Below are 25,054 nucleotides of genomic sequence, written 5' to 3' on the forward strand. Positions count from 1 at the left end.
CAGCAACATGCCCTGTGGTACGAAGCCGGGCCAGAGAGCTGCCAGAAACATTTCTTCTGACAGCACAAACTTGTTTTTCAATCTTAGGTACCAGACCTGTGGGGGGGCGGTTACCAGAATCAAATGTGTGTCTCAACAGTGACCTCTAGTGGCCAGGCCCTAAAATGACTGTCTCCCAAAGCGAGAAGGCTAATGTCTCTGAAACCTTGGGACCAAATTAAGGAGTCAGCTGAAGAGGACTCAGCTAGCACTCGAGAGGATGGCATTTTGAAGGTCATGGCCGAGGTGTTCAGGGACAGACGACTGTGATAAACACCTGTTTCTCTTCTTACTGGATCCGTTCCAGCAGGTAGGTCTTGGCTAGGCTGGGGATCAGTACTTCGTCACCTGACCAATCCACGTCTCGACTGGTGTTACTACATCACTGCTTATTTCGTAGGCAAGAGGCTTTCAGTACTCTTGTGGGACACTAAAGGAGAAGATGATATTTCCAACCTCAAATGAGTAATTTGGACACACACACACACACACACACACACACACACACACACACACAGAAGAGGGAGGATGTGAATTTTGACTAAAAAAAGAACAGCCCGAGCCCCAGCCCAGCGCCCTGTCCATCACACCCAGAGAAATAACAGGAAGCTAAACCGAGCTGAAGCAGGCAGGACCCAGGAAGCTCCTGAGGAACATGCGTTCCTAGAGTGGTTTCCGTCCCAACGTCCCCCTAGGTACGAGTGCTTTAGAGTATCACGAAACAACACAGCTCAATAACATAGCAAACCCACAGCTACACAGGTGAAGTAGATGTCAAATTCCAAGACATAATGCACGCACTGTTTCTTTAGGGCGCTAAGACCCAGTGTGTTGGGAATGAGAACAAGGAGAGAAAGGCAGAAGGTGGTGGCAGACTGTACACCAGTTACTCCCTGAGAACCCTATTGATCTATTCCCCACTTACTCTCAGCCCGATGTGTCCTCTCGGGCTTTCCTTATCAACCGTCTGCTTCCTCTGAGCAATCTTGTGTTTACCCAGGTAAACTAGATACAGAAATGATTCTCGTTAAGAAGAAAAAGAAAAAAGGCTAACATCAGGTTGAAGTGGTCCAGCAGTATCCTAGCAAGCATGAAGACCCGGCTTAAACCCAGAACTACAGAAATAAATAAGTGGGTGGAACTTTTTAAAGTTTCCTTATTCTGAAACTCTGCCCCTTGGGCCAGAAAGAATCCCTTATGTCCGGCCTCACACCTACCCATCACGGCAGAGACACAGAAGAAACAGAGCAACTTCCTCCTCGCCACCTCCTTAAATATGCCTCAGGTGGAGCGTGTCCGAGGAAGTTACTGCCAACATTAATAGCCTTGTCGACGTTACCAGACGCCATCAGCATTTACATCTAGACACTTTACTTGTGAGGAAAATGAATCCCCAACAATGATATCCGGGACCTTAGATTTTTAATTTCTGTCGTTTCACAGTTACAGAAGACTTGGCTCTCTGCTTATAGACACATAGACACATGTCACGGTGGCAGAATGCTTGCCTCGTAGGTGCAAAGCTCTGGGTTCCACCTCCAGCATTGCCAGTAAATACATACATAAATACATACATACATATATACATACATATATACATACATACATACATACATACATACATACATATGTCTTTAGAAGGATGTCAAACTCAGATCTACATAAAGGAAGAATGCCCTGAGGTAAAATAAACTGTTAATATAAAATTCCTGGGCTGAGGAGATGGATTGGTGGGTAAAGTGCTGTCTGCAGTAGCTTTAGACCCCAGTCTGGATCCCTGGCATCCACACGAAGACCAGTATGGAAGTTTATGCATCTGTAGTCCCAGCCTGTGGATCCCAGCCAGCCTAGGCAAATAGGTGAGCTCCAGGTTCAGTGAGAAACCCTGGTACAAAAAGTAGAGCAGAGAACATGTGAGGAAGACACCCGGCTTTGACCTGTGGTGTCTACGCGTTCATGTACTCACACACACGAACACAGAAACACGGTGCATGAACACACACACACATCACACACATACACACACACACACACACACATACACACACACATTCTGCACACACATACACACACACATACACATACATACACACACACACATTCTACACACAAAAACACTAGACCTTGGGATGACAAAGGCCACCTTAGGACTTTCATTACCACACTCATATTATATTACTCCACGTGGATCTGTCAAGGTCAAAACCTCCAATAGAAAATAGAAATAGGGCTGTCACCAAAAGAAATGTTCAACATCCTTAGTCATCAGGGAAAAGCAAATCAAAACAACTCTGAATTCCACCTCACACCAGCCAGAATGGCTAAGATCAAAAACTCAGGTGACAACAGATGCTGGCGAGGGTGTGGAGAAGGAGGAACACTCCTCCACTGGTGGGAATAGAAGCTGATACAACCACTCTGAAAATCAGTTTGGTGGTTCCTTGGAAGATTGGTCAGAGTACTTCCTGAGTTTAAATGCTATACCACTCCTGGGCATATACTCAAAAAATGCTGCTACATATAACAAGGACACATGCTCCACTATGTTGATAGCGGCCTTATTTATAATAGCCAGAAGCTGGAAAGAAACCAGATGCCCTTCAACAGAGGAATGGATACAGAAAATGTGATACATCTACACAATGGAATATTACTCAGCTATCAAAAACAATGACTTTATGAAATTCTTAGGCAAATGGATGGAACTGGAAAATATCATCCTGAGTGAGGTAACCCAATCACAGAAAAACACACATGGTATGCACTCATTGATAAGTGGATATTAGCTCAAAAGCTCGGAATGTCCAAGATACAATTCACAGACCATATGAAGCTTGAAGAAGGAAGACCAAAATGTGGATGTTTCAGTCCTTCTTAGAAGGGAGAACAAAATACTCATGGGAGGAAATACAGGGACAAAGAGTGGAGCAGAGACTGAAGGAAAGGCCATCCAGAGACTGCCCCATCTAGGGATCCATCCCATATGCAGCCACCAAACCCAGTCACTATCGCTGATGCCAAGAAATGCTTGCTGACAGGAGCCTGATACAGCTGTCTCCTGAGAGGCTCTGCCTGAGCCTTACTGATACAGATTAAGATCCTTGCAGCTAACCATCGGACTGAGGACGGGGACTAAAAAGGAGGAGTTAGAGAAAGGACTGAAGTAGCTGAAGGGGTTTGCAACCCCATAGGAAGAACAACAATATCAACCAACCAGACCCCCCAGAGCTCCCAGGGACTAGACCATCAACTAAAGAGTACACATGGTGGGAGGGGGACCCATGGCTCCAGCTGTGTATGTAGCAGAGGATGGCATTGTCTGATATCAATAGGAGGAGAAGCCCTTGGTCCTGTGAAGGCTCATTTCCCCAGTGCAGTGTAGGAGAATGTCAGGGTGGTGGGGCGGGAGTGGGTGGGTGGGTAGGAGGGAGAGCATCCTCATAGACGCAGCGGAAGGGGGGATGGGAGAGAGGAGGAACTGGGAAAGGAGATAACATTTAAAATGTAAATAAAAAATGCAATTAAGAAAATAAATTTAAAAAAAAGAAAAAAGTAAAAGGGCTGTCAACACAGTGCTATACTATAGTGAGCAGATGTTAACTCAGGAGCAACCGGTGTGGCCCCAAACAAGGTCCCAGTTTGAGTAAGCTAGCCATTCCTTCCATAATCAGGCAAGCGGAAATGTCAGAGAGCGGTGTAATTGGCAGTATGCTCGGAAAAACACAAATACGCTCACAAGATAAAAGCAAGCAGTGCTGAGGGGTTTATCTTTTGGGTCCTGGTGGTTTTAACGTAGCCTTGTCAGCCAGCCCCTATTAAACAACGAAAAGTGAAAGACACTCATTAGAATAAAAAGTGACAGGGGGGAGGGCTCAGCCGTGAACGATTAATGCATATTTATACCGCCATCAAACGGACGTGTTTACTATAAACACTTGAAAAACCAAAGCTAAGCCATTCGTTTAAATGCCAGAAAAAATAGTAAAAAATGCTAATTTGACCTTAGTGGAACAGATCGGGTGTCACTGACACTACAGGACGACGGGCTTGAGAGAGAATCTACCAAGACGAGGTTAATTAACGTTCACTGGATTAGGTCAAGGGTATCTCAGATGCAAGGTGAAGAAGCGAAACGGGGAGAAACGACCAAGTTTGGTTTCTTCCACGGTCAATCTGTTTAACAGGCAGCAGTTTACCACATCGGTTCCCCTCTTACGTATCTGAGATCCTACGGACCTGAGAAAAAGACTGCTCCGTCGACTTCAGGGTCTGCACGGATGTTAAAGGAGACGGACAGCAGCTACTGGGATGCTTTTTTACAGACTAGATCAATGAATGATCAATAAGAATCAACACATCCGACGGTCCTGCAGAAGATCTACCAATCGGACGCCGTTTTCATAAAACTGCACATGTGGAGTGTCAAAGCGAATTCCTGCTGAAGGCCTCGAGAGGAATTTTGAGACCGCGTGGTCGTGTACCTTTCGAAACAAATTGCAAAGCTCCTCTCACCTGGAATGGTGGTCACCTAGGGTGTTAAGAACAGGTGACGTAACAGCCCAACCTGCACATTAGCTGTTACAACAAAGACTGCGCGTGATGTGTAGGTCTCGTTTTCAGCTTCCGTGGTCACCGCCACTTAAGCAGGACAGCGATGTCTCCCTGCCTTTCCTCACCAATGTGCGCCTTGCCTAAAAATGAGCTAATCGGCCTGTTTGTGGCACACGAGGGGCTCTCCCTCACTGCCACTCTTAATTCTCAATAATCAACAGCTCGGTGACATGGCCTCCGGCTCCGTACAACGCACGCGCGTGCACATAAATTCACAACACAAATCCCTCAACGTGACATTCCGCTCAACTTCACTGGACTCAGAAAGCCCCTAACAAATGCTTGCCACATGATTAGGAAATCATTCAAGTCTGCAGGAAATATGGCAAGTGGGAAGAGATGACAGTCAATTAGGAATGAGAAAGGAGAGTGGGTCCCTGTCATTAAAATCTTTAAAGCCTTAACGCCAAGAAGAAAATGGCCCATCACTCATCCGAGATATTCCTTTTAAACAGATATCAATTCTACCGCCTTGGGACCACTCAGAAACAGCACTGATGCCCAAGAGAATCCTACAGAAGGGACCCGGCAACCAGCCTCCAAAAATGAGAAAAATATATTCAATTTATACATTCCTGTGAGTTTTTCTCCATCTATAAAGCAGAGACAAAAAGCACATTCAACGGGGAAATCTTCCCCTTTGGAAGGAGACATGTGGGTGAGAACAAAGACTTTTATTCTAATAGAGTTGTGTTTTGTCGCTGAGAGTTGGGGGTGAGGGAGACCCAGTATTGTGCCTTTGGCTAGACTTCAATACCTGGGCTGAAGATATCCTCTTGCTTCAGCCTCCTGAGTAGCTGGGGCTCCAGTTATATCCCACCACACTCAGCTCAGCATTCCCTCATGAAACGCTGACCACTGGCCAGGCACTTCCCATCGCCGCAGAACTTAATACCCCAGCAGACACAGGACAGGAACGAATTCTCAAAGGAGAGTTGGGAAGCACACATATCTTAGTGGTCACCCAAATAAACTATCTATTTTTTATCTTTTTCCTCAAATGATCATTTACCGTTACTTTCTCTAATGGAAATAAGAGATTCAGTCGACTTACTCGTTAGCTTGTTGTGGCTGAGTACCAGTTGCGTGATATGGGCTAAGGAGACTGCAAAAGAAAGAAAGAAACAAACAGTTAGGAATGTTTACAACCACACTTCCTTCTCTGCAGCATCATTTCCAAAGGGGGAGGCTCTCAAAACCCAAGCTAGGACCCATGTAAAAACTGTCCGCTGAGCGTTAAACCAGATGAAGAGGTCCCGCAATCTATCGTGCAATTAGCACGGCGAGTTGAAGCCAATGAGATCCACGTCACAGGATGAAACATTACAAGGACCATTTAGCTTCACATGGCCACCTGGGTCAGCTGGCCTAGCTCGGACCATCCATATCAATACAGCATCCATCTCAATACGGCGTATCTCGGAAGGACTGTCCAAGACGGCAGAGAAACTTTGCCTAAGCGGAATAAAACCTTCATATCAAACTGGTATGAGCAGACCAGCAGTGTGTAGCCTCACTCCCACCCATCCTGGAATTCCTCTACGCACTGTTGCCAGGTTGGAGGTAAACCCTGTCCGGACCCTCCTCTAAACATGATTTAGTTGCCGTGTGGAAGTATTGACTTGGAATATTTAGTGCTTTCCAGTTTTCAGCCTTCTGAAGGAGAGTCTGTTTCCCCCATGATTACAATACTTACCTAAGTATAAAGGAATAAAATGAACTGAGCGTAACAGTCGCAAACGGTGAGAGAAAGGGGGGTGGAGGGATGTTAACTTGCCACATTCCACTTCAGGTTCTAAAACTCTGCAGGGCACTCAGAGGTCTAAACTTATATTTATGTAAGAAACCAGTTTAAGCCTTCTTCCAATGTTCTGTCTCTGGGCACATTCTTTTAATGCCGTCGAAATTTTTGTTTAAAGGGATAATAAGAGCAGATCCCAGCAGGCTCCAAAGACAGAGAGTACACACTGCCCCAAAGCATAACCTTTGCTCTGATGTCTAATGGTCTGTTTTCATTTCAACACAATTTATGGAGAAGTTCAAAACACAAACAAAGGCAAACCCTCCTAGTCTGGTTCACTGAGACCTAGTTGACACCCGATAAACTTTAGGGAATACTGGGGTGACGCGAGGTCCTACAGGACCATCAAAACCAAAAAGTTAACCTGACATATCATGGCCAAATGTAACCTGAGCCCCCATCCAATAAACACACCATTTCTTTACAAGAAAGCATTCAACTACAAATCCACACCCATGGCCCTGCCAACCAGTTAATCTCAGAGTCTCTCTTGTCCTTGAATTCCACGGTCTTGGTTGATGTGTTAATAAAATGATAAGGAGAGGCGGATATGCTCTATGGAGGTGTGGTGAAGTTTGGGGAAGGGGGTACCTCCACTGGCCCATGTTGAGGCATCCCTTCCCCCGAGGACCAGCCACACATTGGTATAGTAGGGAATAGTTTATTCAGGGCATGGGGAGGGGAGTTAAGAGGGTAGTAGGGGCCGAGAAAGGGAGAGAGAGAGAGAGAGAGAGAGAGAGAGAGAGAGAGAGAGAGGAAGAAGAAGAAGGAAGAAGAGGAGGAGAAGGAAGAAGAGGAAGAGGAGGAAGAAGAGAAAGAGGAGGAGGAGGAAGAAGAGAAAGAGGAGAAGGAGGAGGAGGAAGAGGAGAAAAAAGAGGAGGAGGAAAAGAGGAGGAAGAAGAGGAGGAGAAAGAGGAAGAGGAGGAAGAATGGCCAGCCATGGAGAGAAGGGAGAAGGGAATGAGGGTGGGGGAGAGCAAGGGAAGAGCAAGAGAGAACAAGAGAGCAAGAGAGTGAGGAGGGGGCAAGCAGCCTCTTTTATAGTGAGTGGTAACTGGAGCGGAGCTTAGACAGAATGCTAACATTGGTAATGGAAAGATTGCACGTCATATCATTTTGCATTGTGTCCTTACTATGGTTCAGATGAGTATCTGCCAAGCCCACATCTGCCTCCCACTCCAAAAGGTCCAAGTGTTAACGGCATTGTTCCCAGGATAGCAGTATCAGGGTCTGCTCTGGACCTTCATGAGGTCAAGGGAGTGAGTACAAGAAGGGAGCTATGGAGCTGGTCTCCCCATCACCTCCCCTATCTCCCTCTTTGGCTCCTGGCACTGAGGAGCGTTTACTCTAACACATGCTTCCACCCTAATGTAGAACCTTCACAAGAGAGCCAGACTGATGCGTCTACACAGTCTCGGACTTGAGCCTCCAGCACTGCGAGCCAAAAGAAACTTGCCTTGCTTTTGTAAGTGCCACTCATCAGGTAACCAGGCAAAGCCTCTGTGGATGCAGCACCCCTGCCTGGACCTTCCCAGTTTTTGATCCTCATTAGTTTGGCTATGCTTCTGTGACAGAAGCAGGAAACTAGCACGTTCACAATGTATCCTACCCTGCAGCCTGGGTGACAGTGTATCGACACAAGGGGTCAAACCGTGGGCACACAGTGCCACTGTTCCACAGTCCTTAATAACTAGTAAGCACGCCACGCCGGGGAGTACCGAAGTCTTGCCTCAGCAGAAGGAGGGTCTTGAGAAAGGCAGGAATGAGTCAGTGCTGACTCAATAATGACTCAGAGTCGGCAGTGGATGCAAGCTTCTAGTTCAGGTGCTCTCTCTGCTCCCTGAGGATTCTCAGTATTCCTTACTCTTCAACTGCAGCTTAAGCCTAATAGAGTAATTCCTTCTTCCTTCTCCTTTCGCTTTCCCTCTCCTCATGCATGCTGTTGCCTTCTCCCCTCTCAGAGAGCCTGAACCCAGTCTTGTATTTACTAAAGCTGCACCAGCAAGGCTTTGATCATTGCTAATAACGATCGAAAGTTCTTACATTTACATAAACTCTGAATCCCGGATCAATAGTCCCAGCCCCCATTTCCTTAGAGCAGAACCAAGCACAGGGCAAAAGCACATTTCCTTAAAGGTTTACACAGCCTGTTCTTCAGGGGGAGCTGGCCACAGCTCTTCCGGTTTTTTGGTACAGCAGACCGCAGTCTTCACTAACTGCTTTCATGTAAGAATAGAAAAAAATGGCAAATTCCTTAAGATTAAAATGATGCCTTAAAAATTTTTGAATTTATATAAATAAGACAGTAAGACAGCTCTCTCTAATATCTTCCCAGGCATTGCCAACTTCAGTTCTTCAATCGGCTATCTTTTAATTCTCTAATCTTTGACCCTTATCCTAGCAATTCCATAGCCCCATGTGCTCCCCTTACGATACTATTTACTCCTAAATCATATACAAATTCCCATATTTTCCATCCATACCCTTTCTTCCTGAGACTGCTCTAACTCTCTATCCTTGATGTCCCTAAGTTCGTCCTGGCTAATCAGTGCAGCCGTCATTGGACCGGAGGATACACGTGCTTTCTCATGTTTCCAAAATCAAGGCCAAGTCTGGCAACGAACCACTTCCGAAAAGGACCCTGTAGGCTTTTACGGCCCTTATGATTATATTGTCTAGATCCTTTCCCTTGACCCTGAAGGCCAAGCCTCATGACCTCATTCCCGAGAACCTCATCTGTTTCATTTACTATGGCGTGATTACCTCAGAGTAATGGGGGAAGCATATTCCCCAGAAAGAGAGGTTGAAAGTAGAGTAGTGAAAACAGGAGATCAACTTCGGGGCAACAGTGGGATCATGGGACCAACGGCCTGGAGATGCTCCAGGGGCAGGAACACAGCCCCTTACACAGCCATATGGGACCCTGTACTCTTTAAATCTCACAGAAGTTTAAACTTCTGTTGTTTTTTCAGTTCCCCAACTGAGGCAATTTCTCCTCTCACAAGACAACGTGCTAACGACTGCAGGCAATGTTCGTTCTAACAACCGTGGCCATGAGGAAAATCAAAAGCTGTCTATGTGATTTACATTAAGTATTTATTAGACAGCAATGGTTCCACTCACTGAAAATGTCTCCTGGAGCCTCGGGCCACAGAACTACAGCTACAGACTTAAGGTTGCCCATCACCGGTCAACCACGAAAGACGCTGAACTTACCAGGTGCTTACCCAGGAGCTCCTGGGACTAAAACTCCTCTCTCACACACCTCTTGACGGTTAACAACATGAAAACAGATATGTCCTATACCACGAACAAGTCTCCCTGGATCACTGTCCCGGCTCAGAGAGACGGAAGATAGAGTGCTTGTGTATGCTTGCTTTCTCCTGCGGACTCTTATAGCTTAGGCCTTTACTAAGGCCTCGCGGGAAACAGGCTCTAGGGACAGGATATGCACATCTCCATTTCTGTGAGAATAACCTTCTTCTCAAATCCCTCCTCTCAGCTTGGCTCCCTCCTCCTTTGACTCAGATGCTGACCTGTGCCTGGACCCTGGCTACTGTGTGGGTTAAGGTACCGGACACTGTAAGGTTGTCCTCATAAGCCCCCCTCACAAGCCCCCGCGTGCCACATTCCACCCTTGGTCACCCCTGAATGTTTCGGTTCAGTCCCACATGATGGCTCTAGGAGGAATTTGGGGAGAGGAAGGAGGTCAAGGTAGCCCAGAACTCTCCTGTAGTGTTTGAAAGGAATTGTCATGGCGTTCTCATGTGACTGGCTCTTACGATCTCAGGTGCCGTGGGAAAGCTCGCCCATTTTTCAGAGTAAGAGTTCAGATTTTCTTGTCTTCTAGATGAAGTGGTCCTCTGTTTCAGAGGTGGAGAAGTCTGACGAGACAGAAATCTCCCAAAACTCCCTTGTACCGAACATGTCTCGCAGACGAATCCGTTAAGATTATGTTCCACTTTAGGTGAGAGAAAATAACGAACAGCAGGATTTACGCTGGGCAGGGGCCTCTCTAGCACACACAGAAGCAGTCCGGAGGTCCCTTGGGTGCCCAAGCTTAGTGCCCCCACCTTCTATGGGCTAAATGTCTGTCCTCCTACAGGCGTGTGTTGAAGCAGTAAAAGTATTCGGAAGTGGGGCCTTCAGCAATTAGGCCGAGAAGATGAAGCTTCCTTGAATGGGAGGGGTATCCTGGGACAAAGAGACACAAGACAGACGGTTTCACCACATCCCTGCTGCTATGTCCAGCCAGTGAGGACCAGACAAGGCTGTGGCGACCTATAAACCAGGAGAGGAGCTCTCACCAGGCCCCAAATCTATTGGCGCCTGATGTCTCAACATGTCAGCTTTTGGGACTGTGAGGAATTTAACCCACACAGTCTATGGCTTAATATTTATTTTATAAATCCAAACTACTAACGGATACACCAAGATGCCAGATGACTAGATGACTAGCCGAGGTCCACCATCACACCACCGCTCCCCCTAGAAGAAGGAAGACAAAAGTAAGTCTTCCCTCAAGACACTTCTGAGAATCTGGACATGGTCTATCCTACTCAAGGGCATTTAGTACACATTACTACCTTCTGTAGAACAGGCTGGAAAATACACAATTAACTGCAACCACTAATTGGAAAAAAAAAAAGGCAGAGAGGTTTTACTACCAAGAAACAGCAAACAAAATCTGGCAGATAAATAGCAGTCTCTCACACTGACATCTGAATGTCACAGGAATCAATTCTGATTACAAAAGAAAATTGATAATTTTCCTCTCTCCTTCTGCCTTAATCTTTCCTAAGATGTCAACAAGTAACTAATTAGGAAGGGGAAATTTTTTTTTCTGTTCTTCTTAACGATGGGAGATGTTGACAGTGACAGATTTAATTGGGAGAAGCCAACTCTTTTCAATCACTTCGCCCTGTCCTTCTACCTACCACTTAGCAGAAAGAGAAACGCCAGCGCCGGGAAGTCGAGCTGTTTTCTGTAGCCCTAAGTGGCTGTTCCCCCTGACCGCACCGCTAGAATGTATTTCTTTTCTCGCTCACTATTGTTATAGGGCTCCAAGTCAAAGCAGGTGAGACGGAGAGAAATTAGAGCAGGAAAGAAAAACTTTATAAAAGAGCTTTGAGGAAAATGTTTAGGGGCAACAAAGGGCTGAAGGCTATGTCTGCAGGGAAGGCAGTTAGGTTGGACCGGATCAAGAGAAACCCGCCAAGCCTGTGACAGGAACAGACCCGGTGACGGGGACGTATTTATACAGCCGGCCACTCCCTACCACTTGGGAAAGGTGGGTTCATTGTGACTTTCCTATGACAACTGTGCGGCTAAAAGAGAAGAAAAGATTTGCCACAATAGAATGGGTTATTTCAGACTACAAAAGCCGCCCGTCAAATATGCCCAAGAAATGGAAACAGACTGTGTGCCCTGACCTGCTCCTGGTGCCTCGCTGACCATAATCACACCCGGGAAGGCCCTCTACTGTGTTAGGAACACCTCTAAGGGTGGGCTCTGCTATTCATAAGTTCCACCAGAACACTGGGAGCAAATTGCTAGCAAACCTCCAAAAGCGATATTCAAGTATGATTGCCCCAGTATTTGCAAGGGTCCGTATCAAAATTCAACCAAATTAATGGAAATGTGCCATCAGTTATGCGTTTCGGCTCCTCCATTATTCTTTCAACCTCTTTAAGTGGTGTTAAGGGGTGGGTATTGGAGCCAGCTTGGGAAGACCTGAGCGCACATACAGCGTTGGGCATGCGCACTGCCATGTTTGACATGCGCACTGCCATGACAAGGACCCCAGTGCCTCAGCCACAAGGGAATGGCAAAGTCTTCCTCTGGTCCCAGTGTGCATGTTAATAGTGTGCAGAAAATCACCCCCTGGATGTTCACAGCCTAAAGACTGAGATCAGCCTAGCCCGCCGCCACTTCTCCCACGGAGAGCCCTGCCCATCCGATCCCAGCTTTTCTATCTCTGTGTGTTATCTCTTCATTCCCTCGCCCCTCCCAGTCAGGTTTCCAAATACCATCTCTGCAAGGATGTGGGAGACTGTGGACAGTTCTTGCCAATCAATAATCAAGAGTGGAGACAGACATAAGTGTCAGGCCAGCCTGGGCTACACAGTGAGTTCCACGTACATAGTGAGATCCTATATCGAAAAGGAAACAAAAGAACACTAGCTGGATGAACCATGGGACAGGAAATCAAACCAAAACAAACAGTGGGAAGCAAAATGACTGAACGGGAAGCCTTTGAGGGAAGGTGGAGACAGGAAAAGGCTGCTGGCACTGTGAGTGTTAACTGTTTATTTTATAGCCAAGAAGGGAATGAGCTGGAACATGCTGAAGAGTTGGTCAGATCGATAATTACACGGCAAAGACAATGCGGGGCTCACACGGCAAAGACAATGCGGGGCTCACTTAGTCAGGCGCTCACTGGCTATTTACTGACCACACTAAGAACACCAGCCAATCATCTCTACTTCAGAGACTCACTTACAGTTTCTTAGAACTGGCGCTGAATGCCCATCCTGCTTAGCCTGAGATGGTCTCTGATGGCATCTGCTGCCCTAGAATGGTTGCCCGGTTTAAGAGGGGCTGAGAGAAAGGAGATCTGGATAGATAGGACGATCAAAGGATGTTCCTCATTGTAGGGTGACACGTGGTGGTGGAGCACACCTTCTATTCCCGGCAGAGGCAGGTAGACCTATGAGTTCAAGTTCGAGGCCAGCCTGGTCTACAGAGTGAGTATCATGTCAGCAAGGGCTACAGAGAAACCCAGTTGGGGGTGGGGTTAGGGAGATGGGGGGGGGGGGTCTATGCTTTCAAAGAAGGACACCATGTAATGGAGTTGGCTCTGAGGAACATGTGGAAACAGAGGCAACGGAATCAAACAGAGGAGAGTGTGGAGATGCAATGTGGGTAAGGTTCAGAACTAGGAGGAGCTCAGTCAGGATTTCAATGCTGCAAATTCAGAGAAACAAACACTAACTAAAACCTCCTGGAAAGGCGGCTGAAGAGATGACGGAGTTGCTAAAATGCTTGCCACACGAACACAGGGACCCCTGCATCTAATGTTTGCACCCTAACATCAACATGATGTAACTGGAATGGCGGAGGCCGGCTAGAGATAGGCAGAACCCAGTTTTCAGCAATCAGTGAGCCCCAGCTTTGGTGAGAGGCCCTGCCTCAAGGAATAAGGTGATGAGTGATATGAAGTCACCTGACATCAGCCTCTGTTCTCCAATGTATGCATGCAGGAAACAAGCACACATACACTATCCTCCCACCCCGACACGCAAATAAAATCCTGGAAAAAGAATCACCATCTCCAGACACCCAGGAAAGCAGCTGTTGTTTACCAGGGTCTCAGCTTTTTCTTCTTCATCATCCTAACATAGACAGTTACAAGAAGAAAAACATCCGCAGGATGAAACCACCAAACCTAAGGCGATACTGTAGAGGTATTTCCAAAGAAGCCCCTCATATCTTAATGACGGGGCACACTAAGAACTGTGTGTACACTCCAAGGCTTTCCACTGGGGCACTAGGAAGCAAATGATTCCTTTGGGGCCCTTTACAGATGGGAGGGGAGTTCAAGCTTCACAGAATGGCATTTACATCTATAGAGAGGAATTCAAGGCTTGGAAACACACAAAGTGACACTGAACTTGAAGTGGTCGAAAATTCTGTCACTGGACAGAACTGGCCTTTATTGGCCCCCTCCCCCAGTGAAAATCCCTGTAATTGCGTTCACAATAATTCTGTTCATCTGGGAGGCTGTGTGGCTATAGCAAAAGCAACTGGGAGACGCTGTGATCATCAGAACATAAATGGCTTACTAGATCTTGGTGGCTCTTGTATAAAATGGAGTCTGATAGGCCAACAGCACACCTGCTTGGATATTCAACATGGTTACCTTGTTTTATAATAAGGCTGATCAATTCCACTGTGAACAGCAATATCATTCACAGATGAACATAGCGACTAACATGTTAAAGCAACCGGAGTTGTAAACTATTAAAGACAGACTGCTTTGAACTTTGCATAGAAGGTTATCCCAATAGCCTTCTCCATTTTGGTGTCCAGTGAGTTAGAGACTGTGACAGCCTTAAGTACCTTTGATTCGAAGATGCCACAAGGCCGTGGGATTGACTGGTTGTCAACACCAATGCTGTCCAACTTGAGTTTTACATCTCTGTGATGTGAGATTAAAACGCTATCATTTAACCAGGGCTGAAGTTATTTCGTCCCTAGTGGCAGAATACAGACCCAGCCCTTCTTAAGTTTGCAGGTTCTGGCAATATATTAAAATGAAGACAGACGGGTTGGGGATTTAGCTCAGTGGTAGAGCGCTTGCCTAGCAAGCGCAAGGCCCTGGGTTCGGTCCCCAGCTCCGAAAAAAAAAAATTAAAAAAAGAAAAAAAGATTAAAGGGGTTGGGGATTTAGCTCAGTGGTAGAGCGCTTGCCTAGCAAGCACAAGGCCCTGGGTTCAGTCCCCAGCTCCGGAAAAAAAAAAAAAAAATGAAGACAGACAATGAAATGTCCAATACTGAAATATAGCAGAAACGTGTTCATCAATGTACTCAGAATCATAAAAGTAATATTTATTTTGGATTTTGGTCATAGACTAAAATTAGATAAAAATCAGTGGGGTTGGGGATTTAGCTCAGTGGTAGAGCACTTGCCTAGCAAGCGCAAGGCCCTGGGTTCAGTCCCCAGCTCCGAAATAAGGAAAAAAAAGAAAAAAAAATCAGTGTGGTATGAAAGCTTTTCTTCATTTCATAGCTAATTATTATGCAAGTTTACAACCTCCTTACTAGTAAGTTTAAAGACAAAGAAAAAAACAACTTGGTTACCAATTTTTTTTGTTCTTTTTTTTCTTTTTTTTTATTTCTTCCATTTTTATTAAATTGAGTATTTCTTATTTACATTTCAAATGTTATTCCCTTTCCGGGTATCCTGACCATCAGCCTCCTAACCCCTCCCCTTCCCCTTCTATATGGGTGTTCCCCTCCCCATCCTCCCCTCATTACCGCCCTCCCCCCAAGAATCCCGTTCACTGGGGGTTTGGTCTTGGCAGGACCAAGGGCTTCCCCTTCCACTGGTGCCCCATTTTATAAAGGGTTTGTCTACTATGGTTATCTTGACTACATTCAACAAGAACACAGATTATTACCGGGGATAACTAAGTAAAATCATGGTGGTTCTTTCTGCTCTGGGAGTAGAGAAGACTCCATAAAAAGGTTTCCGAGAGCTTTGGGTTTGCCAGGACCTCAAACAACTCTCACTTATTCATGGTCTAAGCAGAAGAAGAACGAGAGGAAAGGGCGTTCTCCTCTTCTGGAGCTGTCATCCAGAAGGGACGCACCTGCAACTCTTGCTCCTGACAGCTTCTGGCTGCTGAACCTCCAGTCTCTGGGAATACGACACTAACCACTCCCCTTTCCCTGGTTCTCAGGCCTTCGGCCCTGGTCTGATTATACCAACCATGTTTCTAGTTTTCCAACTTGCAGATGGCAGGCCACGTGGTCTTCTACAACTTCCTAAGACGGCATTCATACTGAATCTCATCCTAAGTCTGTACACGTCTGATAGAACTGATCATTCCCATTGTTAGGGGAAGCCTGACTAATATACAGGTAAAGGAGAAACGTGCTCCTTAGAAGAGAAATGCCTAAAAAGAGGTTCAGTTAGGAGAAAACCAGAGTCCATGTAACTCCATATCTGCCCACCCACCTCCTATCTCCTCCTTTGATTCTTTTTCTTTTGTGTTGCTTATTTACGCCAACTAACTTTTTTTTTTAGCACAAACTGGTGTTTCATTTGTATAACATAAACATGTATTTTTAGAAACTATAGTTACTTTGTTGGTTAGTTTTTTTGGTCAAATTGACACAAAGTCAAGTCACCTGGGAAGAAGAAGAAGCCCGAAGTAGCGACAATGGCTACCCCAAGGGCTTGTCTGTGAGGCATTTTCCTTGATTACTAATTGATGCTGGAGGACCCAGCTTACCTTGGGCAATACCATCCCCAGGCAGCTGGGCCTGAAGGAGAGCCAGGGAGCGAGCCAGAGAACCAGCGGGTGAGCAGGGTGAGCAGTGTTCCTTGATGATTTCTGCTCCGGTTCCTGCCTGCAGTTACCTACCGCCTTGGCTCCCCTCCAACATGGACTGTAACCTGTAAGAATGAGTAACCCCTTCCTGTCCAAGTTTGCCTTTGGTCGTGGCGTTCTGCACCGTGAAAACGCAACAGGCCAGTTACAGAACACTAGAGCCAAAGGATTCTGTGTCTTGGTCATGTCTCATGGCTATAATCTAGTGCCATAAATGAAGTAGTTGAAAATAAAGAAAAAGGGAGGCTGTAAATTTGAAACAGAAATGGGAGAGGGTTCACAGGGTGCCTTTGAGAGAATGGGGGAATGACCTAATTATATTCCGATCTCAATTAAAACTAGCAAGAATTTATTTTTGCAATCGAGAACGTTCATGCTCAAAGAGATTGCAGACTGCATAATCCCATGGCTGGAGGCAGAAAGGCAAGGGTGTGTGTTGGGGGAAGGGACAAAGGGGCAGAAAGGCAAAGAGGGAAGGGGGAAGGGGACAAAGGGACAGAAAGGCAAGAGCAAGGGGACAAAGGGACCAGAGGAGAACCAATTCACTGTTCTAGCAGTGCTCTCTCAGGATGACTCGCACACTCTAGAGATGACAATGGCTGACTGGTGAAAGCCAGGAGCCTATTCACCTCTTTTTACCGCCTGTTTTTGGGACCCTGCCAACACATGGGAGTTTGTGGGGGACATACTCAACCCGTAGCATGTTTGAAATCTGAGAACACGAGACTAGTGGCTGCTTTTTTTTTCTCTCTCTCTTAAGAGTCCTGAGAGCACTGGAATCAGAGCCGAGAATACACCCTGGTTTCTCCCGGCTTCATCTTGAGTTTATTGTTTCTAAATCGGGAAAATAAATTCACACTTAGTCTTTATAAGACAGTAGGAAAATCATACCATAATAAACGTAGTGTAAACGTGATTGGGGAAAAAAATCTATCTTGAAAAAAAAAAATGACAGTTCCACACAGGAAGAGAGCTGGAAGCAGGTAATCTCTAGTTCTAAACATCGTGAAGGTCACTTCCTAATGCCCTGAGACTGGAGGATTAAATCACTCGATTGCCCCGGAGCACAAATTCCTCATGTTAAAAAGGAAAGGCAGAACTAAAGTATTTGAATCTGTGACAGAAAACGAAGGAAAGAGAAGTTAACATCTATATATTAACAATGAAAATAATTAATTTTAATTGTTATAATTAAATTATTTTATCATTGCAATTAATAATTAAACCATTGAGAATTAAGATATCAGTTTGTAAATTAATGTTTGTATATCGTAATCCTGACCCAGGACGTCGATATGCTGTGTTGAGATAACAATACTGAGGGCTTACCAAACGTTAACCACAGGGAAGCAGAGGCCTAAGAATTGTTCACCTATTTCTCAGAGCAACCCTCTTCAGTAACAATCACATTACCTGCACTTCTCCCACATTCAGACAAGGAAAATGAGGCCAGGAGAAGTGACTTTTACTCATGGCTGCAGAGAGAGGCCTTCTCAAACTATCCAAAGGAGAAACGCGTTGGTTTCTAACCTGAACTGCCACCCCGCCAAATGCAACGTACAAATACGCCACCAACCGCACGCACGGTTCACTCAACTGTTTGTCATACAGAAAAAGAGAGCTTAGGTCCACTGGCGTGGCTTCCTGCTGACGTGAAGCCTCGGGAACCCTCAGCACCGGGCCTTCTCAGGCCCTATGGAACCTCGCAGTCGCACATGCTGCTGCGTATGTGGGGACAGAGGCTTTTACCAGGTCTGATCCTGACATCTCCTCAGGGCTCTGGAGGCAGAGGCCCGAGGGGTCTCTGTGAGTTCGAGGCCAGCCTGGTGTACAAAGCAAGTTCCGGGACATCCAGGGCTACACAGAGACACCCTGCCTCAAAAAAAAAAAAAAAAAAAAAAAAAAAAAAAAAAAAAAAAAAAAAAAAAAAAACTTAAAAACAGAACAACAGCAACCAATACAAGATCTAAAGACAGATCATGGTCGCCGTTCAGTCGTTCTGTTCGGCTGTCGCAAACACATGAGTTAGCCTTCAGCTCGCGAGACCCACACTTCTCTCAGCTCCACCACGATGACATCAAGTACAAAGACACAGAGTGGGCCATGCAGGAGCATCTGGCAAACAGTAAGTTTGAGATAATTAATAAAAGATAATGTTAAGGTTTGAATATGAAATACCCAACACAGGTCCACGCGTTCAGTTACGTGGTTCCCAGTGGGCAGCGCTGTTTTGGAAAGCTGCGGACCTTTGAAGGAGATTGACCTTTGGGGACCAATTTCCCTTGGCTGTATCTCCTACTTTTCTGGTCCACCACACGGTGTAACCTCTTCTGTTGCCATGAACTCTCTCCTTCACCAGAGACTGAACGTTTTGAAGCTGTGGGGTAAAATATCTCTATCTTCTAAACATTTCTATTTTCTAAATATCTAAAGACGTTTCTGCTGCACACTTTGGGCATGGCAATGAGACATAATGAATTCAGACCGCATGAATGTCTATACGGAGCTCACTCCTTCAGTCGCTCTAGCGGGACTTGAAGAAACACGAAAAGAGTGAATTTAAGAGCTTGAGTCTCGTTTTCTCTAGAGAGGCTACAATGCTAACTGGGAAAGGGAGACGGCGAGGAGCACAGTGAAAGGATTCAGCCATTTTGTCTTACTTCCTGAAGCTCACCCCTCATCTGTAATGTTTTAGTGGGAAGTTGTACTACTTGGTGTAGGTGCCGATCAATACCCAGCTCACTCCCACAGCTTCTGGTGGGTGTGGTCTTGTGGGTACCTTGATTTAATAGATTCCAGACCTGGGAAAAAACACATTTCTGAAGTTTTAAGAAGCGTATTTGTGATGTTCTGTTACAACAGTCTCGGGAGTTTAATACAGTTGGGACTGTGATGGTTTGTATATGCTTGGCCCATGGAGTGGTACTGTTGGGAGGTGTGGCCTTGTTGGAGTGGGTGTGGCCTTGTTGGAGTAGGTGTGGCCTTGTTGGAGTGGGTGTGGCCTTGTTAGAGTGGGTGTGGCCTTGTTGGAGTAGGTGTGTCCCTTTGGGTATGGGCTTTAATACCCTTGCCTGTGAGCCAGTATTCTGCTAGCATCCTTCAGATGAAGATGTAGAAGCCTCAGCTCCTACTGCACCATGCCTGCCTGGATGCCGTCGTGTTCTTTCCTTGATGATAACGGACCGAACCTCTGAACCTGTGAGTCAGCCCCGATTAAACTTGTCATTTACATGAGTTGTCAAGGTCATGGTGTCTGTTCACAGCAGTACACCCTAACTAAGCCTGGGACTTACAAAGAAACGTTAAAATCTGAATGTGTGGTGTGTTAAAGAGCAATGGTCTATCTCATACGTGACTATGAAATAAGATTACCATCCGGCTTTGGACAGCAGTAACCTCTGCCAGAAGGAAATGGAAATGGACAGCACAAAGCGTAAAATATCCAGCGCCTTCACAGTGAATTCTTACTGATAGAAACTGAAGCAGGTGATCTAGGGCCCTTCTATACAGAGATACTCAGCTTAGCAAGTTCAGACTACCAAAGGCCAGCTATTTTCCCCAAGCTGCACACATGGGAACCCAGAAAGCAACTTAAATCCTAGTGAGCCGTGATGGTCAGGGATACATACTAGCTCACAATGGCTGCCTCAGACTCTGATGTAAAAGAAAACTGTGTTTTCTTCAAACCATCGCTCATGGGGCTCTTGTGTACAAAGCGTATTCTGGACACCAGTAACTTTAATCTCTCAGTAAATAGAGAGGAGCTTAGGAGACCTCGCTGCCGAGATCTGTGATATGGAGCAGGAGTTAGAGGGGATGGAGTATCAGGCCTGACTTGATGGGGGCAGGGATGACAGGGGGCCTGCAGTGGGGGGTGTCACAGGGTCTACAGTATGAGGGACGGCGAGGGACAGCATCAGCCACGTCCTGCCTCTGCTAGATTGAAAACAAAAGGAGAGTTGGCCCCAACAAAACAATACATCCCAAGGACTCTCAGTCTCCAAGTTCAAATACCCAGAGTATTGAGGGGGGATGGCTCAGTGGGTAAGGGTGCTTGCCACCAAGCAGAACACCTAGGCCCGATCTGCATGTTCAGGTACACACAGAGATAGGATGGCTCCTCTGGTAAAGTGCTCAACCACCAAACCTGAGGACCTGAGCGCAGTGCCTAGAACCCACACTATGAGAAAGAAAAGCGGGTTCAGCAGATAGTCCTGACCTCCATACCCACCACCCACTTTTGTGCATTCACGCACACACACACACACACACACACACACACACACATAAATATATCATTGTAATAGAACAAAGTTTAAAATCTACAGAGTTCAGTTTACCTAAGCAAACTCTACAAAAATCCAAACTACAGACAGACAGGGAAAATCCAAAGTCATGAATATCGATGACGTCAATGTGGCCGTAGGGAAGGGAAAACAGACTACTGTTCAACAAACCCCACGAGGGCCAAACAAACTCAGCAGAAGTCGCAGCCGTTGGAGAGGAGAAGGAGCAGCTGAATCGGAGGAGTGTCTACTCCCAAAGCGGAGGGCAGCCAGTTAGAGCTGAGGGTTGGGACAAGTCTACCCCATGGCCTAAAAGATGGCCACCATGGGCTTCCTGCCAAGACAGGGCCTACAAAAGGACCAGAGAAGTGGAAATTCTAGGGACCCTGTAGAGGTTAGGTACAGACATGGAAGGAAGGCCGAGCAGGATTATCTATGAAGGAGCTGTTATGTGTTTGGAAACAACAGAAGGTGCAAATTTCTAATAGTAAAACAAACTTGAAATAGGAAAAAAAACTGAAATGAAAGCAAAACTCATTAATTTATTAAAGTGAAATACAGGACAGAATACAGAAATAGTATTTCTTGGGCAAGGAATGCTGGCTGGACAGAATAAAGCAGGGAATGTAAGCTGTCTTAGTTAGGGTTTTACTGCTGTGAACAGACACCATGACCAAGGCAACTCTTGTAAGGACAACATTTAACTGGGGCTGGCTTGCAGGTTCAGAGGTTCAGTCCAGTACCATCAAGGTGGGAGCAGGGCAGCGTCCAGGCAGGCATGGCACAGGAGGGTCTCTGCATCTTCATCTGGAGGCTGCTAGGAGATACCTGACTTCCAGGCAGCTAGGACAAGGGTACTAAGGGCCACACCCACAGTGGCACACCTACTCCAACAGAGCCACACTTCCAAATAGTGCCACTCCCTGGCCCAAGCATGTATGAACCATCACGTGAGCTGAGCACACATTGCCTACATGTACTGCTTCCTGCTTTTCCACCCTGGACACCGTGTACTCACTGCTTCAGGCTCGAGGCCACCTGTACAGTGAGCCAGAGCAAACCCTTCTCCCTTGACTTGCTTTTATCTGGGTATATTATCTAGAATAACTAGATAATAATGTGAACGTGGGCAACAGTACCTATAACAACACAGCCTAGAAAGAAGCAAGTCTTACTTTTCGATGCAAAACCTGATCCCGGCACCACATCTGGGCCTGCATAGTTCTTGGTCTGGGGTGTAGACCGTACTCCGTGGTCTCAGTAATTCCCCGGTGACACTGTCAGCTAGGCAGCCATGTTTGGAAGTCTCCCGAGGCCTATCAGATGGGTGCATTAGTGCAACGCTTCCCGGAGAGGGATCTGAGACATGAAAGGGCTTGCTTGGAAGGGGGCAGTGTTCTAGGAAGTACCTTGGTTGATCTGGTTGGTGCCGCTTTTAAAGCCCGCTGCATGTTAAGAGTGCTCCTTGTGGGTCAACCGTACACTTCTCAGACACTGCCCCTGTTTTGGTAATCCTTGCTTTGTGTTTTCAAAAGCATATGGGTGCACGTTCCACCCCCCCAGCAATTTGCTTCTTGGTATTTAACCAACAGAAGTGCATGCATATGTTCGCCAAACTGTATCTCCATATGCTCACAGCACCAGTTTATAACAGCCCTACCTGGAAAATACCTGTCTTAGGTAGCTTTCTGCTACTGTACTAATGCAGCACAGACTAGAATAGACTGGTTTGGGTTTACATTCTGGAGGTTTCGCTCCAGGCTGCTGGACCCTTGAGGTGGTTTGAATAAAAATGGCCCCCAGGAGGTACAGCCTTGTTGGCGGAAGTGTATCTTGGGGTAGGGTGTATAGGGGAGGGAGCTTTGAAAGCGCCAGGGCAAGTCTTTTTTATCTGCTGCCTACTGATGCAGGATGTAGCTCTCAGCTACTGCTCCAGGGCCAAACATGCCATTGCCATACCCTCCCTCCCCCCTACACACTAATCCCCACCTTCCCACCCCCACCCCCCATGATGATCTTGGCAACTGTAAGCAAGCTCCCAATTAAATGCTTACTTTTACAAGAGTTGCTGTTGGGGGTGGGGTGCTGAAGAGATAGCTCAGCGGTGAAGAGCACTGGTTGCTTCCTCTGAGGACCCAGGTTCAGTTCCCAGCACCCACATGGCAGCCCACAACTATCTCTGATTCCAGTCTCAGGGAAGAATCTGACACCTTCACACAGACATACAAGCAAGTAAAACACCAGTGCACATAAAACAAAAATAAATAAATAATTAAAAAAAAATACTTATCTTGGGTCAACTGAACAGTAGAACTCGAACCAAGACAGCACTGTGGCTTTGAGGCTGAAGGTAACCTGCTGATTTCCCGGGTGCAGGGGTTAGGGATCCTGTGTCAGCTCTGCCACAGGGCATGGCTGTCCCAGGAGACAGGACTCAGGAAGTTTGACCACGCTCACCCCACACCACCACAGGGCAGGTGTCTGGCTGCAGGGAAGCCTCCGGACACCGCTCCCGGGTAGGGAAGCGCCGTATGAGGTGCACGGGAGGGAGGGGGTGAGGTGGGGGAGGGCTGAAAGCACAAGCAGAGAGGGTGAGACGCTAAATTCCCCTGAAAGGGCGTGCCCCGTGACTGCCTCCCTTAGCGTCTACTTGCATCTTAAAGTTTCTACCACTTCCCCAAAGCACCAAGACAGGAATTAAACCTCTTGGGGATATTTCAAGTCTAAACCAGAGCACCGCTCAAACGCCCATCAGTGGTGGGCCGGATGAATGGTGCCTAGCATCTACAGCCAACTGCACGCAAATGAGCATCGCAGGCAGAGAGCGGAACTGGAGAGCCCTGACGCTGAAGCACGGGCTACACTACCCTCCACCGTTTTTTACAACAGTGTACACAAGAATGGGCAGCACTGGCCTATGCTTCTGAAGTTGGGAGACCGTCTTCCCTGAGGGGACGGTGCGTGGGAGGGGCTCCTGAGGTGTTGCCAAGGTGCCATCCTTTGTTGTGAGCATCGGAGTGGCACTGCTCTGCACTCTCTGCACGCAGAGAACACGGAGAAGCCCTCCACCGAGTGTGTGCAAAGGAATTTATTTTAAAAGGCATGTGCAAATGTTTGGGGGAAGGAGTTCCAATGCCCCCAGCTCAGGTGGTGTGAGCAGGGATGGCGTCCACGAACGCGTTCCTAAATGAATAGGAAGCCACTAGCCCAACGATGCGGGAGTCATGGCTTCCAGAACGTAAGCATCTCAATTACGATTTATCTCTGTCTCCTCCACAGGGTTTGTAGTAACCTGTCATTGGAGTTTGGAACGGGGAACTAGAGGACGCCCAGAATGTGGCTCCTGACATCTGGCGGCCTGGAGTCCATTCCTCCATCTACCGCAGACTGCCTGTGACGTCGCTTGCTTACCGTGCACCCCAAGCCGTTTACGGGATCGCCATTATCACCATGTGGGCCACGAGTTTAAAATGCAGTGGCTAAGCGCGTTACACGGCTGTATGTGATAAATGTGTCAATACACTCTACAACGCCTAGTATGGTGATTCGTGCCTGTGATGGGAGTACCCAGGGGAAGCTGCTGGAAAAACATGAGGCACAGGCCATCATGGCTGTGTGAGGAGGCTAGGGATACGGATCACACACACAGACACACAGACACACACACACACAGACACACACACACACACACACACACTCACACACACACACTCACACACACACACTCACACACACACTCACACACACACTCACACACACAGACACACACACACAGACACACAGACACACACACAGACACACACACTCACACACACTCACACACTCACACACACACTCAAACACACACACACACACACAGACACACACACTCTCTCACACACACACACACACTCACACACACACACACACACACGAGATCCACATGCATACATACACATATATGTGTATGTGACATGTTATTTTCTTAACAAAGTGCACAGTTTGTAGGAAACCAACACAGTCTGTTAATTAAATACATCCAATTTGCCCTGAAGACTTAAACATGCAAAGCTAAGGAGACAGTGCGTTGGAGGCTGACCACTTGGTACTTGGAAGTAGCTAGTGTGCTCTTCCCTGGGTTGGGGACCTTTCTCCCATTCTCAGCTCCCTCACTGCCTGCAGTATTTGCTTGTGGATGAGGGCCTGGGCCTTCGCTTCCC

The 25,054-nt window shown here is 46.8% G+C and overlaps 1 protein-coding gene across 9 annotated transcripts in view; it reads right to left on the reverse strand.

The window, feature by feature from the left end:
- The window catches only part of Rsu1 (Ras suppressor protein 1), a 244,967-nt gene that overhangs the window by 209,720 nt on the left and 10,193 nt on the right, over positions 1-25,054 (reverse strand). For all 9 annotated transcript variants that reach the window (XR_015640969.1, XR_015640968.1, XR_015640970.1 and 6 more), the window contains 1 exon segment: positions 5,705-5,755. Coding sequence is in view for 6 of the 9 variants with exons in the window: in XM_087591500.1 (XP_087447626.1) it covers positions 5,705-5,755 (51 nt within the window). In the remaining 3 variants the exon portion in view is untranslated.

This window comes from Rattus norvegicus, chromosome 17 (genome assembly GCF_021556685.1).
Source record: "Rattus norvegicus strain SHRSP/BbbUtx chromosome 17, alternate assembly SHRSP_T2T, whole genome shotgun sequence".
NCBI lineage: Eukaryota > Metazoa > Chordata > Mammalia > Rodentia > Muridae > Rattus > Rattus norvegicus.